This window comes from Drosophila ficusphila, unplaced genomic scaffold, assembly GCF_018152265.1.
Source record: "Drosophila ficusphila isolate 14025-0441.05 unplaced genomic scaffold, ASM1815226v1 contig_414, whole genome shotgun sequence".
NCBI classification, from domain to species: Eukaryota; Metazoa; Arthropoda; class Insecta; order Diptera; family Drosophilidae; genus Drosophila; species Drosophila ficusphila.
The window spans coordinates 14,852,290-14,867,596 of NW_025064328.1; the positions used below are offsets into that span (position 1 = coordinate 14,852,290).

At 42.7% G+C, this 15,307-nt stretch overlaps 5 protein-coding genes across 7 annotated transcripts; 3 read left to right on the forward strand and 2 right to left on the reverse strand.

Annotated features, from left to right (window-relative positions):
• Window positions 1-166: 166 nt before the first annotated feature.
• On the reverse strand, window positions 167-2,562 carry LOC108090903 (transcriptional coactivator yorkie). Its single transcript, XM_017189819.2, has 5 exons — window positions 1,521-2,562; window positions 1,282-1,373; window positions 690-845; window positions 413-465; window positions 167-354 (listed from the first exon to the last, which is right to left on the reverse strand). The coding sequence occupies exons 1-5, from the start codon at window positions 2,291-2,293 to the stop codon at window positions 250-252; spliced, it is 1,179 nt and encodes a 392-aa protein (XP_017045308.1). The 5' UTR covers window positions 2,294-2,562; the 3' UTR covers window positions 167-249.
• A 681-nt stretch (window positions 2,563-3,243) lies between these two features.
• On the forward strand, window positions 3,244-7,752 carry LOC108090902 (glycerol-3-phosphate acyltransferase 3). Of its 3 annotated transcripts, XM_017189818.1 has the most exons (7): window positions 3,244-3,488; window positions 3,905-4,111; window positions 4,170-4,412; window positions 4,987-5,223; window positions 6,228-6,461; window positions 6,911-7,167; window positions 7,247-7,752. In XM_017189818.1, the coding sequence occupies exons 1-7, from the start codon at window positions 3,354-3,356 to the stop codon at window positions 7,548-7,550; spliced, it is 1,617 nt and encodes a 538-aa protein (XP_017045307.1). In that variant the 5' UTR covers window positions 3,244-3,353; the 3' UTR covers window positions 7,551-7,752. The 3 variants fall into 3 exon arrangements, with proteins under 3 accessions (XP_017045307.1, XP_017045305.1, XP_017045306.1); XM_017189816.2 differs by lacking the exon at window positions 6,228-6,461 and having other exon boundaries at window positions 3,246-3,488; XM_017189817.2 differs by lacking the exon at window positions 4,987-5,223 and having other exon boundaries at window positions 3,250-3,488.
• Window positions 7,753-9,162: 1,410 nt separating this feature from the next.
• Window positions 9,163-12,247, forward strand: LOC108090886 (muscle LIM protein Mlp84B). The gene is made up of 9 exons (XM_017189788.1): window positions 9,163-9,167; window positions 9,261-9,397; window positions 9,475-9,634; window positions 10,176-10,278; window positions 10,331-10,427; window positions 10,489-10,585; window positions 10,645-10,941; window positions 11,074-11,394; window positions 11,583-12,247. The coding sequence occupies exons 2-9, from the start codon at window positions 9,283-9,285 to the stop codon at window positions 11,851-11,853; spliced, it is 1,461 nt and encodes a 486-aa protein (XP_017045277.1). The 5' UTR covers window positions 9,163-9,167; window positions 9,261-9,282; the 3' UTR covers window positions 11,854-12,247.
• Window positions 12,248-12,321: 74 nt separating this feature from the next.
• On the reverse strand, window positions 12,322-14,761 carry LOC108090884 (carboxylesterase 5A). The gene is made up of 2 exons (XM_017189786.2): window positions 14,126-14,761; window positions 12,322-13,752 (listed from the first exon to the last, which is right to left on the reverse strand). Exons 1-2 carry the CDS (start codon window positions 14,535-14,537, stop codon window positions 12,353-12,355), a joined length of 1,812 nt encoding a protein of 603 aa, XP_017045275.1. The 5' UTR covers window positions 14,538-14,761; the 3' UTR covers window positions 12,322-12,352.
• A 118-nt stretch (window positions 14,762-14,879) lies between these two features.
• LOC108090885 (MICOS complex subunit MIC10) lies at window positions 14,880-15,289 on the forward strand. Its single transcript, XM_017189787.1, has one exon. The coding sequence runs from the start codon at window positions 14,973-14,975 to the stop codon at window positions 15,216-15,218; it is 246 nt and encodes an 81-aa protein (XP_017045276.1). The 5' UTR covers window positions 14,880-14,972; the 3' UTR covers window positions 15,219-15,289.
• The last annotated feature ends 18 nt before the right edge of the window (window positions 15,290-15,307 follow it).

Genomic DNA, 15,307 nt, shown 5'->3' on the forward strand with positions numbered 1-15,307 from the left:
CTTTGCTGATCGAGAGTCATCTGAAATACTTAGCCATGCAGACTTATTCACCTTAATAAGCCTCGCTTATTTTAAATACTTACATATATGTAGACGCGGAGCAATCGACCAACACATAAACCCCCGCAATGATGAACGTACTCACAAAATTATGTATGTAAAAAAGTACTATAAAATTTGAAAAATATTTAATTTAGAATAATACAAAATATAAAACTTTTAGGTCTAATACAGATGTATACATTTGAATTAATTAATTTTATACCATTCCAAATCGTCAGGTTTATGGGAAGACGGCGGATTTACAATGGCCTGTGCGTCATTAAACAAGTTACTGCAAAGATTATCCTCAATCTGAAAATAGTAGAGTGGTGGAACTCGGCAATCAAAATGTGGCTATTTGAATGCTCACCTGAAGGGAAGACACTAAGTTATCTGGGCAGTCGAGTACGCTAAGCCCAGATTCTGCAAAGATATATTTTAATAGAGATGTTAATAAAGGCATGAGAAAGATAAGGAATGTTCAGCCTCTATCTCAAGATCAGTACTCTAGTGAAAGCAGAGATGCCATGGGAATTACGTGATCCGCCCCCCGCCCACTGCGCATTCAAGTGTTATCTAGCGATATCTCTATGATATCTATGTGTCTCGTTGTCTTACGCTAGTTGGGGTGTTGGAACGAGACTTACGCATTCTGGGGTCATTCCATGAAGTCGTTCGATCAATGTGATTTATAAAGTAAAGATCTCCGGACTCGGTAACTGCCTGCTCCCAACCATCCGGCAGTGGACCCAAATTGTTAGCAATGGTCGATGTGGTAGTTTGTTTTGTAGTTTGCAAAACATCTATCGAACAAAAACAATGAATTACAAACCAAAGTAAATTAAAAGCAAATTAAAATAGGTCTAAAACGTAATGCTGCAGTGTAAGCGGGTGATGTTTGAGGGGCACTAGCGAACAGCATGCAGCGCATTAAAAAATCAATTTCAGAAAATTTTAATCTATATTAACCTCCACTTCCCGAATGCCAAAATGATTACACTCCAACCCAATCGCAAACGTGTGGAACTACATTCCACTACACAAAATGAAATCCCTAAGATTTGTTCTTATGCTGTTCATGCCTTAAATGAAATGAGTTAGATCCTATTTTGTCCCTGCCTAACCTAGAGCATTGATTAGTTCTCCAACGAATGTGTTTAATGGGTTAACAATGAAACGTAGCCATAGGCAGTTAACGATTTACTTATCTTTAAGCTTGAAGTAACAAATGCGACCTACCATTTTGCTTTATTCGCTCAGCCATTAAGATTTGCTGTTGTTGGCGAAACTGAATTCTTGGATCCTCCCACTGCGTAGATTTTGTAGTATGGCTGGAAGTAAGATATTTTTTGTTTAAATTGTTAATGTGGTTATTATACCTAAAATTTTAAAGTATTAACCCAACCTAATTTAAGATTTAAAACCATTTCACATTGATGAGGCTACGACCAACAGGTTTAAATTCAATGGATACTCACTTCAAGTAATAGATCTGGCCATCGTTGGTCTTGGCCTGCTCCCAACCCGGTGGCAAGGCGCCCAGTTGACGCTGCAACTGAATGGGGCTTATCACGTCGTAGGAGCGCTGCTTCTTGTGCACTGTTTGCATAGACATGGGCATGTCTTGCGACATGCAGGTGTTCATGGCGTCCAGATCAATAGAGCTGGCCGGGGCGCCGCTTGGGAACTCTTGGGCACTGTTCTCTGGGAAAGTGGGCCCAGCGGTCGGCTGTTGGCTGCTCGGATTGGCGTTCGGATTGTTGGCAGCGTCGCTCCGGGCGGCGCGCACATTGTAGTTTTGCTGCAGCGAAGCAGGGCTGCTGCGGGCACGGGAGTGATGTATCGCCAGGCGACTGTGCTGCGCTGACGGCTGGATCTGGAGCTGGGGGATGGCGGCGATGGGCGACTGACCATCGGGACCTCCTGTTTGCTGGACGGCCTTGCCACTGATGTTCGACTGGGAGCCCGCGTCGTAGGTGGAGTCGGCGCTATTAGCTCGCGAGTGCGAGGGCGCCGGGGGCGTAAAGAAGGAGTTGGGCAGCTTCCGCATGCGCAGGGGCACCTGGAGCGGGCGCTTGGCGTCTCCGGGATTCAGGACGGAGTCGAACAGCGCCTGCAGATTGTCGTCCGTGTCCTGGTTGACCCGCACCACCAGATTGTTAGACTTGATCGGCGACAACATGTCCTCGTCGTCAATCTCCTTCTCGATCAGGCTGTTTGTATTGCTGCTGGCTGACATCGTCGTTAACATATAAAAGGCACTTATTGTATACAAATGACAAACTACATAGAATTATCTTAGCGATTAGGTACGCGCACATATATGTTCGTTCATATACATATCACTCCATCGCTACGCGCTGGGCGAAACTATACATTAAGGTGTTAAAAACTAAACTTCGTTGCAATAAATAATAGTAATAATAATAATTACGGAACTGCCAACATAAAACAAACACACTTGGGAACACCATCCACTTGTCCATTCCGATTCCAGTGTTCCTCGGGTTATCGGTTTCGTGGCTGCACCTGCGGAATGTGAGGGGTATTCCTTAGATTTATTTTGCGGTTTTAGACTATTTGGGGATTTTGGATGCCAAAGACATTAGTTTAATAATTATTTATTTTCAAGCCCCATAACAATTCATTTTACCTTAAGAATAACGTACTTAAAAATCAGGGTACACACGCTGCTAGATAAATTGATTTGGAATTAATTATTAGTTTTACAACACCACTGCAATATTCGTGATGTACCTATATCATAGTCTATTATCTGTGTTTTCATTGCATAACTATTTCTAAAGTATCTTAATCGATGCTACATTAAGTAGCAATTAGTACTTCGATCAAGAGTAAATACAGGGTTGTGGTTTTCAGAAAATCGTTTACAAGATTAACGCTTTGTTACTGCCAGTCAAATTTAATTAATTTTTACTAAAGAATTCCACTTTTTATATTGTGCCAGCATTAATTCTAATTCTTATTAAAAAATGATGATATAAAGTATTAAAATAAAATTCTCGTAGAAACATGCGTAGGCTGTTTCAACGTATTCCGCTAGCTATCAGATCTTTAAACGTTCCTATTTTTATCGGCTTACAATAGAGATGTACACTTGCCAAGTAAGAGGTAGGATTTCAACACTTACAAGTACCACCACGGTTTCAAATCATCGATACTATCGTTTGTAAATACGATGATTTTGCAGCTCAGGTAACACTGGTATATATTCGCACGACCAATTCGGAAGCGTTTTGCTCTAAAGATAATTGTTGACAATAACCAATGTTCCATGAACCAAATGTAAAATGATCGGCGCGATACTGGACATATTCTGGATTCCCATTGGGGGCTTCCTCTCATTTTTGATATTTATTTCCGTCATAAATAAGTCCATCGGCGTCCGAAAGGCGTACGTGAGCCTGCTCCTAAGGATATTCGAGGTAAAAATTGTTTTGCCAAACTTGTGAATAAATACGATTCCCACTAGTGTGTTTTTGTGCAGTGATTGCTTTGCTAAAGGTGCTGAGTTACGAAAGTTAAGGTATTCCAAAGTCCATAAATATAGTCAGCTTTACAGCAAAAGTATACACACGTCTATCGAACGCATTAACAATAACGTAAACGTAGTCGCAATAATTTTGTCGCAATAATTTAGCAAAGAATTAAGCCAACTATCCTAAAGAAAAGTCAGAAAGTCGATATAAAATAATATAATCAGTACATATAATAAATTTGAACTGTCACATGTAGTCTGCTAGTCATAAGCTCGCCTGATTATGATATTCCTTATCTTAAGATAATCCGTACTACTAACTTGGTAATAACTGATCAAAATTAATTGTGCCTTTACTTTCAGTATGGCCGAGTCAGTATAGAGACAGCATCCAAAGAGAACCACTTTTCCTCTCACAATCCCAAGACTGATGACAAACAGGGAGTGCAACTGGTTGACGATACTGAGTCCAAAGAAGGCACCAATGGGGCCACTTTGATCACCAGAGATGCAGTACTCTTGCCCCAAGCGCAGGAGCCCGCGCCTGAGAAACCAGTTTCCTCCACGAAGGTAAAAGCGAATCACTTTACATGACCCCCCAAAATGAACGTTACTCTTTGCATTTCAGGATGAGATCAATTTCGATTTTGAGAAGTGTTTGGACTACGTTAAGTCAGGCGTAGAGGCCATAATCGAAGACGATGTGACATCGCGTTTTGAGGCGGAGGAGCTCAAGAGCTGGAATATGCTCACTCGCACCAATCGCCACTACGAATTCATTTCCTGGAAAATAACTGCCATATGGGTGTTTGGCTTCTTCATTCGATACGTAATCCTGATGCCGCTGCGAGTGCTGGTCTGCTTCGTTGGTGTGAGTATCAACGGCTAACTAAGTGCTCTTTTTACAACTGACCGGCCTATCCCGATTCCCATGCATGTAACTAATTGCCCCACGAAAAATAATCTCGTTAATATTTTTTCGTGAAACCACAATCGTGCATTGGAATTGGACTGGCGGTTACTTTTCCCCATAGTAAACAAAAAGAAACTGACAAAACAAACTTGGACTGGTTGAAATGTATAACAACCATGGATCGTTTTTTACAAATAGTTATGTGAAATTTAGGTAAAACAATGGGATAGTAAATTTCAGACAAAAAACTATAATGCTTGCACAAAATTTTACTTTTCGCCTCGTCCTGTTGATGAATTTCGTTTTAACAGAATTGCAGTTTGAAAACTGTTTATTAATCACTAATTGTTTTCCCCCATAAGGACTACAAATTTATTTATTTCAAAACTTCTCTAATACACATTTATAATTCCTAGGTTTTATTTACAGTTTTATCAACTCCCTTTTTCCCCCATAACGATTACAATCTGGTTTATGTTTTGTGTCCGTCTTTTAATTCAATACTTCTCTAATATACATTTTTAATTCCTAGGTTTTATTTGCAGTTTTATCAAACTTTATTGTGGCTTGTTTACCGTTTCAATTTTTACGGCTTTTCTTAGCGAGCTTGTGTTTCAAAGTTACGTTTCGCCTTATTGCAAGTTCTATGTCTTCCTTTATCAAGTTCCACAATAAACAGTATAAGCCCACAGTTTCTGGGTTTTGTGTAGCCAACCATACCTCTCCCTTGGATGTGGCAATATTATCGACCGATTGTACCTATTCTTTGGTGAGAAAGAAATTTTATCAAAAATGCTTCACATAAAATTGGTTTCATTTAAGTTAATTATTCATGCATGTGATCCCCGAAACCGCATCTTTGTGTTATATTTATAACTACTAAATCCTCTTACTAAAAATCAGTTTTTGGACTTTTGTCAACAGCCTGGTAACTGCAGATAAATTGTTCTGGGGCTTTATTAGTTTCGACCAATGTTATCAAAGTTACCAAAGTTGTATATGCCTTCTCTGATAGCCATTATCTTTGTATACCTGAAGTTTAGACCCGACGCATAATAACATACCTACAAGCATCGATAACTTTCGGTCAACCTTGCTGGCATAAATTATTTTATAACAACCTGATAAGTGTAACTGAGTTCGGACAAATAGTCGGTTCGAGAATGCATGCATGAATTTCAACAGGGTTTTAGTTTTAATTGTGGTTATTTATGTTGCAACATTGGCTTTTGTTATCGTACTCGCGTCGTGTGTGTCTGTAACGTTAAGTTTGGCTGATTTTAAGTTCGATCGTTTGCTGTCCCAGTATCCAAGCACGCAAATCAGGTAAGATAAGCGCCACGGGGATCCAATTAATGTATTATTTAATTTATTGCCATAACAGCTGCCCGTCTACTATTCACTTCCTATTTTTCCGCTGACGATTAGCTTGAGTTGTTTTGTGTGGTTTCCCTAAGGATTTTGGTTTTGGGGCGGGCTTGGCGGAAATTACTCATACCGTTTGTGCTATGACCCGAAATGTTGACCTTCAAGCTAAAGGACTGAGTTATCACTTTACTTACAGCATATTCAATGAATGCATAGGTCGGGAAATGTAGGCTGACTCTAAGGCAGATTGAAATGTGAGTCAAGAAGCCAGATGCAAAGATGCCTGCTTAAACCCCACTCCAATGAATTTCAGTTACCTTACCTATCCAGCCTGTGCCACAGTCCTTGAAGCTCTATATAATTGAATTCCCTCATTGTTCCCATTCTCGTTTTGTGCAATCTTAGGTAGTGTGGTTAACAGTTTGTACGGCGGCAGTGGGATACTTGAAGGACGGGCCCTACAAACGCAGACTTGTGAACATGGTGCTCGGGATGTGCTTTGGCGTTTTGTCCAGCGCTATCTCGGCGGTTATAACTTACCACAACGAGGACAATCGGCCGTCGTCTGGCATTTGTGTTGCCAATCATACCAGCCCCATCGACGTGCTGGTCTTGATGTGCGACTCGACCTATTCTCTGGTAAGGCAGCTCTGGAATCTGAAGATACTAACCACTGTATGGAAATAACCACAATCCTTTGTATCGGAATTTATTATTTTCTTAGTTTCCTGTAGAGCCACACAGAATTAACAATGTCAAAAACACTAATTCGTTTTGGGCATTATCCTAAATAAGTTACAAATGGTTTGGGAACCAGTTATTGTTTCAGCCACTGGGTTTTGAAAACAAATATATTTAAACCTTTTAAATTAAGCCTTAGGAACTTAAGTTAAAGTGGGATAGAGATATCCGAATCCCATTCAAACTGAAAATTGGCTTTCCCTTTTGCACGTGCAGGTACTAACCCGAAATTAAGCTTGCTGTGGTGATGGTTTTTACGTGTTGCATGTTTAATGTTATTGCTTTTGTGTTTGCACTAGCAACATACTTTGCTTAACCCAGATAATAAGCCTCAACTGAATTTCTAGATTGGCCAACGCCATGGAGGCTTCCTGGGAGTTTTGCAAAGAGCTCTGGCCCGAGCATCTCCCCATATTTGGTTTGAACGCAGCGAGGCCAAGGATCGGCATTTGGTGGCCGAGCGACTCAAGCAACACGTTTCCGACCCAAACAACCCACCGATTCTCATATTCCCGGAGGGAACCTGCATCAACAATACATCGGTTATGCAGTTCAAGAAGGGAAGTTTCGAAGTTGGAGGTGTGATCTACCCGGTGGCCATAAAGTGAGTAACTGAAAGTGAAGATATGTCGAAAGGGAGCCACGTTTTATGCAACCATCTGACCTGTTTCCCTCGTCTTAAGGTACGACCCGAGATTTGGCGACGCCTTTTGGAACAGCGCAAAGTACTCGATGATGCAGTATCTGTACATGATGATGACCTCGTGGGCCATTGTCTGCGACGTATGGTATCTGCCGCCGATGTACAGGCAGGAAGGCGAGTCAGCGATCGTCTTTGCGAACCGCGTAAAGAGCGTCATCGCCAAGCAGGGAGGCTTGATTGATCTGGTCTGGGATGGGCAGCTGAAGCGAATGAAGCCAAAGAAGGAATGGAGGGAGATCCAGCAAGTCGAGTTTGCCAATCGACTGAAGTCGGACTCAACCTAAATTATCATATTTCTACAGTGACTCTAAACTACATACATTATTTTGCATAATTTGTATTGGAGCAACTGTAATTTGTATAAATTACGATTAACTATTGGATGGTTTAATAAATGATGAAGTCAAATGTACAATTATAATAATTATTTGTATATGAATTAGCTTATCTATTTTATAAAAAATAAATGATATCTGATAAACGTGATTATCAAAACATCTGGAATTGATTGCTGTAAATTCGTTTCTTTGTCATGCTAAACGCCTGCCACACTTTTTCAAATAATAGCTTGAAGGTGAGGCCTTCTTTGTCAAACGAAGGGAGACCAGGTCAGCGGCCTATAGTCATTTCTTAAGCTGCATACTTTGGCTGAAAAAAGATACGCGAAACCAAAGAAATGGTAAATAATTAAATTACATATTCATAATAATGCGCGATGCGGTTATTAATATAAATGATTCAGTGCTGCGCCACTTTTCTATTTTATATTAATTGTCCACCCGTAGAGCCAAATAAAATGTACTTCCGTGATTTTTCGGGGCGATCGAGTGGATAATTCCCGGCATTCTTGCTAAATAACCCTGAACTGTCGCCAAAATAATGGTCGTTATCCGATCGACAGCAACACAACAATGCGGGTAAGCCAGACTGTGCTGTTGAAAATCACGAGTCAATAGGTCTGGCCTTCATAAATTGTTAGGCTCATTGCCAATCGCAAGTGAGCGATTTACAATTAACAAACACCTATAGACCCGCTTATTTATAGATATGTTTATACATGGGCATCGCATCCGATGATGAAAAAAAGCTTCACTTCCATATGCATATTTATTCGGCTCCCGATGAAACACTTGTGGCTATCCGATCCACACCCACAAACCAATTTGCGAAAAGCTGGAACGTATTTTTGAGCGCTTGAATCCGATTTCGATCGGTATCGAACGGCGATATCTGTCACAGATCAGATCAGCAACTAATGTACGCATAGCGCATTTATTTATGGATTTGGGTTGACCAGTTATGAGCTATTTTTGTATTCCTAAGACTAAAATAAGGCCATGAATGTACTTTGATACACATCGCAGTGGTGTGCATATATTTTTAGACTACAAACATACGTATTTACATCTGCGCGGATTTTGGTGTGCGTGTCGAAAGCTAATAAATTAATTGTTGCGTAAAATCGGATTACATACACGGAGGGGGAGTGGGTGGGGGTGGGGGAATTAAGTAGAGCCTAAGGCGTACGTGGAAAATAGCTGCTTTGATTTGTATTTTTCCCAAGAACACTTGCACGCAGCCCAGTCGAGAATGCAACAAAGCAGTACTCCGGATTGGAGAACCCATAAATGGCTGTTGGCGATTCCTGGTTACTAAACTCGGCTGTTACCATCCTAGAAATGAGACATCGGCGTGGATATAGCCGGGTACACACATACAGCCATGGGCACTGCATGATAAATAATGATATATTCAGAAAGTGCTGTTTTTATTACGCAAACTGTATTTTCTTAGTTGTGCCGTGTGCATCCACAAATATAGACTACCTGTGTACAGAATCTTTCCAGTCTAGTCCGCGGCATTTCCGACGAATAGGAACTACTTCACAGAGTACCTCCGAGGTATATATCCCGGGGATTAAATATACACACACTACTTCCCACCTCCAGCCGACAACCACTGCAGTTTACTAACCAGAGTTTCGCCCCATTCAGACACACACGCACTCAGATCACAATGCCTTTTGTTCCCGTGGAAACCCCCAAGTGCCCCGCGTGCGGAAAGTCGGTGTATGCCGCCGAGGAGCGCGTTGCCGGCGGCTACAAATTCCACAAGACCTGCTTCAAGTGCAGTGAGTATTACGATCCACAGGACCTGGTCTTTCGAGCCGGATCGTCGACTAACACGAAAACCCCCACTCCGTTTCAGGCATGTGCAACAAGGCCCTGGACTCGACCAACTGCACGGAGCACGAGAAGGAGCTCTTCTGCAAAAACTGCCATGGTCGCAAATACGGTCCCAAAGGATACGGTTTCGGTGGTGGTGCCGGCTGCCTGTCCACGGACACTGGCGCCCACTTAAACAGAGAGTAAGGACTAAATTAAAAATATGTTTTGTATGAAAATTGTGTAAAATTCCTTGAATTAAATGTGTAGTTTTGCTTTCTATTAGAACCTGTATGTTTTAAATGTTCTCCACCCCTTTCAAAAAACGCCCAAATCAACCCCAAAAATCTTCCATTTGTCTGTGTAAAAGTATCCAGTTTCTAATTCCCTGGAAAAATTTCTCTAACGATACCGAAGAAATACACATACATTGTGGTCCCTGGTGGAAAATACCTTTGTATCTTTATTTACAACGCCCACAGACTGTAAATTGATAAAATAAAATGTACAATAAAACTAAGTATTTGTAAGATTATTCATGTGTTATTTATAGCCCCTGGTCGCTGTCTATGTGGATCCGCTATGTTTCCCCCACTTTGTTTTTTGTTGGGGCACAACGACCGACCTTTCCGTTCTGTTTTGTTAGTGTGTGTGTGTGTGTGTGCTTGTGTGTGACTAAGATGCTCCCCTAGCGAATGTCCATTTCGAGCGCTATAATTGAGGGAAGCATCTGAATCTTTTTAGATTTGTTCAGCCCAAGATTCCCCCCAAAGCACCTGATGGGCTGGGCTGTCCGCGGTGCGGCATATATGTATATGCTGCCGAGCAGATGTTGGCCAGAGGAAAGGTGACATTTCAAAGTGATCTCTGGTTACTCGAGTTAATGAAGTGGTTTATAGGGATACCATAGGAGGTGCTTCAAGTGCGTTCAGTGCAACAAGACTCTCGACTCAACTCTTCACTGTGATGGCCCCGATAAGGATATTTACTGTAGAGGTACAGCTATATCTGCTTAGTTAGAGGGTGGTCCTTAGGAAAAGTATTACAAGTATTACAGGTTGCTATGCACAAAAGTTTGGGGCTAGGGGCTATGGACACATTGGCATTTCGTCATTGGGGCTAATGTCCGACATCAAGGACTGCGAATGGCAAAGGTGAGATCACTCAAAACACTTAGTTGGAGGAAGTTGGTAATAGAAATGGTGGTTTCCAGCGACATGGCTCCCAAAGCCTCTGCCATAAATGTGGAGCAAATTCAGGCGCCTCTCGGAGAAGGATGTCCCCGATGCGGAGGCGTGGTGTTCGCCGCGGAACAGGTCCTCTCGAAGGGAAGACCCTGGCACAGGAAGTGCTTCAAGTGCCGGGACTGCACCAAGACCCTGGACTCCATCATTGCCTGCGATGGTCCGGACAACGAGGTCTACTGCAAGACTTGCTACGGAAAGAAGTGGGGTCCACACGGCTACGGATTCGCCTGTGGCTCCAGCTTCTTACAAACCGATGGCATTACGTGAGTAGTATTTATTTTATTATTATTGATTTATTTTTCCGCAAAGTTATATAAAGTTGTAATACCGGAAATACCTTATCGACGGTTCTGTTTGGATTTGGTTTTACCTTTGCAATTATCATTTCTTTACAGCGACGAGGACTTGGGGTCCATGCGCCCCTTTGTGGCTCCGGACACTACTTCGATCATGGCTCCGGACGGCTGCGGGTGTCCCCGCTGCGGAGGAGCTGTGTTTGCCGCCGAGCTGCAACTGTCCAAGGGTAAGATGTGGCATAGAAAGTGCTTCAACTGCGCAAGGTGCCATCGTCCGTTGGACTCCGTGCTCGCCTGCGATGGTCCTGATGACAATATCTACTGCAAGCTCTGCTACGCCAAGATGTACGGTCCGAAGGGATTCGGATACGGCCACACTCCTACTCTTGTGTCCACCAACTATGAGTACACGCCCAGCTGGTAAGTGTTACTGATAACTGTGTAAGTTTGTTGTCAAAATTAATAATCAACTTTAAACTGATTTTGAAGTAGAATAATGATAAAGTACTATCTTAAAAAGTGGCAGTCAAAGCATTCGTTTTAATGATAATCCTATCCTGTGGAAGAATTTCCAATAACCTAACTATATTCATTGACTTTTTATTCAGCTGGGGAACCATTGACCGCAACGGGCAAAAGTCAGAGAATGGGTGTCCCAGGTGCGGATTCATGGTATTCGCAGCAGAGCAAATGAAGAGCAAAAACAACGTGTGGCACAAGCTGTGCTTCTACTGCTCGGAGTGCCGCAAGTATCTGGACTCGACCAACCTGAATGATGGGCCCGACGGGGAAATATATTGCCGATCGTGCTATGGCAAGTTCTACGGACCGAAGGGCGTGGGCTATGGTATCGGAGCTGGCACACTGACAATGGCTTGAAACAACGACCAAAAAAGCGCGTTCGAGGACTGCCCCCGGTATCCAATGAGCTCCAAAAATTCATATCGGGGCTTTCAGCCCTCGAACGCCCATATTTTTGAGGCTGACGATTAGTGTAGTATTGTAATTCCACATATAAAATTTATATCTAGCTCCAAAAGACAACGACATTTAATTAGAAAGTATAAGCGGCGTCTAAGTTAGTGGTGATTAGTTTAAAAATTGTATGAGACTCGAAACTAAGTACCGAAAGGCATTCTAAGCTCCGGCTGAACTTCGATGTGTAACTTGTGAAAACGAAAATTCCCAATTTTGTGTTCATGTATGGCGGTCGCAATGACAATCCAATATCCTATATGATACGAACGACTAATAAACGACAAATGGCAAAGTTTGTACTTGTTGGTTCTGTTTGTTCAGGTTTTTATTAACATAAGTAACGGTAGGACAGATTACTGACAGAGGGTCTAAGCGGTTTTATTTTGCGAGATCCTTTTATTTAGAATATATTAACGATAAAGCTAAGGGTACATAGTATTGGAACGGAAGTTGCGATCACCAGAGCGCTGCCCGAGAATGTGGAGTTGCAACAATCGGCGGAGAAGACTAGAATTTTCGGGTAGAGCGTTTTCCAAAAGTTGATTCGCTGATTGTTGAGCAGGTTGTCCGTGTTGAAGCTCTCGTCGATCAAAAGCACTGAGTCGTTGTTTGGGGTCATCGAGTTCCACTTCACGTACACATTTGACTTCGTGGGGTTCGAGGTCTTCGCGAAGTTTGCCCACAAGGTCATGATTATGTCCGCGATTTTCTTGTCCGTCGACTTCCAGTCCACGGAGTTGGTCATGTAGGGGTTGCCCCAGACGAAAATCTGGTCGAAGTGCTTGGGAACGCTTATCCAACTAGGAAGATCCTGGAGAACAGACCTCGGCCGCATCTTGAACAGATAGCTATAGACCTGGCTCTCGTTGCTGATTAAGTCGGCAAAGGTTTGCATCGGAGTGATGTAGAACTTCTCGGTGTGGGCGCTAATGATGTGCTTGTTGGCCTTCTTGGCATCCCTGTCCGAGTCGTTTGTGTACATAAAGTTGATTGCGTCGGAAATCAGCTCATAGTTAGAGCACCACTCGTAGTTCCTCACAAGCTTGTGCATGTCGTTCACAGCGATGTCGTTGTAAAATCCCTCCAGGTCCGTGGTGCTTATCTCCGTGTCGAGGTTGTCCTTGAACAAGGTCAGCACCTCCTCCATATCAGTCACTCCTACGATGACAGGGACCTTGTGGTAGCTGCCCTTCTTGAAGAGGATCTCCGGCTGGTTCTCAATGAAGGGATACGAGGTGTTGCTCAGCCCAAAGTCCACCACAGGTCCCCAACTCACCGACGGCAGATTCTCCGCCAGCCTCTTGGCGTCCAGTCGCTTCAGGCACTGAATAAACAGCGAGGTTGGCCTTCGCGGACAGCCGAAAGTGCTCGACACCTGGTCCAGGGATCCCTCGTACTCGTACGGCATCTTCACGGGGTTCAGGGGATTCCCCGACATTATAATGGCCTTGTGGAACCCTCCCTTCGACCACTCCCCCGATGTCATGTGCAGCGCCACACTAACCGCTCCGGCATCGTGCCCCATGAGGGTAATTCGGTTGGAGTCTCCTCCGAAGAAGTTTATGTTCTTCTTTACCCAGTAGAGGGCTGCGCTCTGGTCCATCAGCCCGTAGTTTCCCTGGGCCTCGCCGTCGTCGGTGGTGAAGAACCCGAAGATGTTCAGCCGGTACGAGAAGGTCACCACAATCACCTTCTGCTTAAACACCAGTTGAAAGGGCTCCACGTCCGCCGGACTGCCGGTGGAAAAGTCGCCCGAGTGGATCCACACAACGACTGCGTATCCATTGATTTCGGGCAATCCTGGGTGAGAAATCCCAAGTTAAGGTAAAAGGTGAACAATTTTTTATATTGGTAATTCTTTTTTGATCTATTAATATTTTCTCAGTTCACAACAAGTTTTTTCAAACTTAAAAAGCTGTATTATGTACTTAAGAAAATACATTCAAACAACTATTATCACAAAAAAATGTATATTACTAATCTAGGTCAATTTTAAATTAAAAAAATACTGTTTTACGGAAGAGATTAAAACACAAGTTAAAAAAATACTACCTAAACCAAAAGAAAAAGTGTACAATAACCCCCAAAGCTGTACAATTTTGATTTCCCCTTCCATTTATGATATAAATCCTCAAAATAAATCCAAAAAAGTTCATATATTTGTAGCACCTACCATCAGGTACAAAAACGTTTAGATACAGGCAGTTTTCTTCGTACTTTCGACCATTATCCTCGGAACCCGAGTCGGAGGATATGATTTTCAGAATCTGCTCGGTTTCTTTGCCCACGGAGGGCATGGCGTTCTGCCAGCAGTCCGGCTGGAAAACCGTTGCGTTGAAAATCCCCTTCCAGGGTGTTAGTTCGATATCCGGTGGCTGAAATCTTCTGGCATGTGCGTACCGAATGCCGAGGTAGGCCTTAATGTTTTGGGTTCGAAACATTTTCAGATAAGTTCCGGATATCACTCCGTTGCCCGGAATGTGGATAAAGGGCGCGTCCACGCATTGCACACAAATTAAACAGTAATTACTGACTAGGTGGAACAACAAGGCTAAGGAAGCCAGAAAGTTTCTTTTGCACTCCATGATTCGTCCGTTACCTTCACATCTTTCTCTGTTTTGGACTTATGCGACACTGCTCGCAATCTTTCGAGGCACGCGACGTTTCCGGTTGCCATGGCGAAAATACACAAAAATATTGTTGCCTAGGATTTTGTAACTATGGCAGTCATCCATCTCCTTTCGCTCAGGCTGCTTTTATTTGTTTAGCCTACGTCACCATTGGAATGCTGTTAACCCCTGAAAGCACTCTTTTTTTTTTTTTAATAGACGATATTAAATAAACCATATTAAATAGAAACATCAAATTTTTCGGCTATGCAGTAAATTATCGTTTCTCATACTCTGTAGTAGAAAACCGTTTGAAGATCATCTGCCCTTCATTTGGATCAAATGTCACACTCCCACACACAAAAAATACAAATAACTTTCGAAATTTTTTAAAATACCCTTCCCACCAAAATGTCTCATGAAACACATAGTACCGATAAAGAAGTCGAAAAGCAGGCTCCAGTTCTGGCAGCAGAGGACATTATCATGGACAAATGCTTGGCTGACTTTTGCCTGAAGGGTGGAAGTGGCCTGGTAATCGGCGGCGTTTTCACCTTGTTTTTCACGCGACCACAAACGTATCCGATTTGGCTGGGACTGGGCTTCGGTATGGGCATGGCCTACGATTGTTGCCAGGCCCGTTGGAACCAACAGTGATTCGAGCTTCAACAAACAAATTATTTATAAAAGTATCACGATCCTCGAATCCATAAATCGATTGTATTCTATTCTTGGGAGTTTTTATT

What these genes read in the sequence shown, in the direction of transcription:
- LOC108090903 (XM_017189819.2), bottom strand. Translation starts at nt 2,293, where the DNA reads ATGTTAACGACGATGTCAGCCAGCAGCAATACAAACAGCCTGATCGAG. An exon ending in ATGGAATGACCCCAGAATGC is followed by an intron (nt 466 to 689) that starts GTAAGTCTCGTT and finishes ATATCTTTGCAG; the next exon opens with AATCTGGGCTTAGCGTACTC. An exon ending in ACTTAGTGTCTTCCCTTCAG is followed by an intron (nt 355 to 412) that starts GTGAGCATTCAA and finishes TACTATTTTCAG; the next exon opens with ATTGAGGATAATCTTTGCAG.
- LOC108090902 (XM_017189818.1), top strand. Translation starts at nt 3,354, where the DNA reads ATGATCGGCGCGATACTGGACATATTCTGGATTCCCATTGGGGGCTTC. An exon ending in TGCTCCTAAGGATATTCGAG is followed by an intron (nt 3,489 to 3,904) that starts GTAAAAATTGTT and finishes CTTTACTTTCAG; the next exon opens with TATGGCCGAGTCAGTATAGA. An exon ending in CCGATTGTACCTATTCTTTG is followed by an intron (nt 5,224 to 6,227) that starts GTGAGAAAGAAA and finishes GTGCAATCTTAG; the next exon opens with GTAGTGTGGTTAACAGTTTG.
- LOC108090886 (XM_017189788.1), top strand. Translation starts at nt 9,283, where the DNA reads ATGCCTTTTGTTCCCGTGGAAACCCCCAAGTGCCCCGCGTGCGGAAAG. An exon ending in GGCGCCCACTTAAACAGAGA is followed by an intron (nt 9,635 to 10,175) that starts GTAAGGACTAAA and finishes GAATCTTTTTAG; the next exon opens with ATTTGTTCAGCCCAAGATTC. An exon ending in AAGGACTGCGAATGGCAAAG is followed by an intron (nt 10,586 to 10,644) that starts GTGAGATCACTC and finishes GGTGGTTTCCAG; the next exon opens with CGACATGGCTCCCAAAGCCT.
- LOC108090884 (XM_017189786.2), bottom strand. Translation starts at nt 14,537, where the DNA reads ATGGAGTGCAAAAGAAACTTTCTGGCTTCCTTAGCCTTGTTGTTCCAC. An exon ending in AAACGTTTTTGTACCTGATG is followed by an intron (nt 13,753 to 14,125) that starts GTAGGTGCTACA and finishes TTTCTCACCCAG; the next exon opens with GATTGCCCGAAATCAATGGA.
- LOC108090885 (XM_017189787.1), top strand. Translation starts at nt 14,973, where the DNA reads ATGTCTCATGAAACACATAGTACCGATAAAGAAGTCGAAAAGCAGGCT.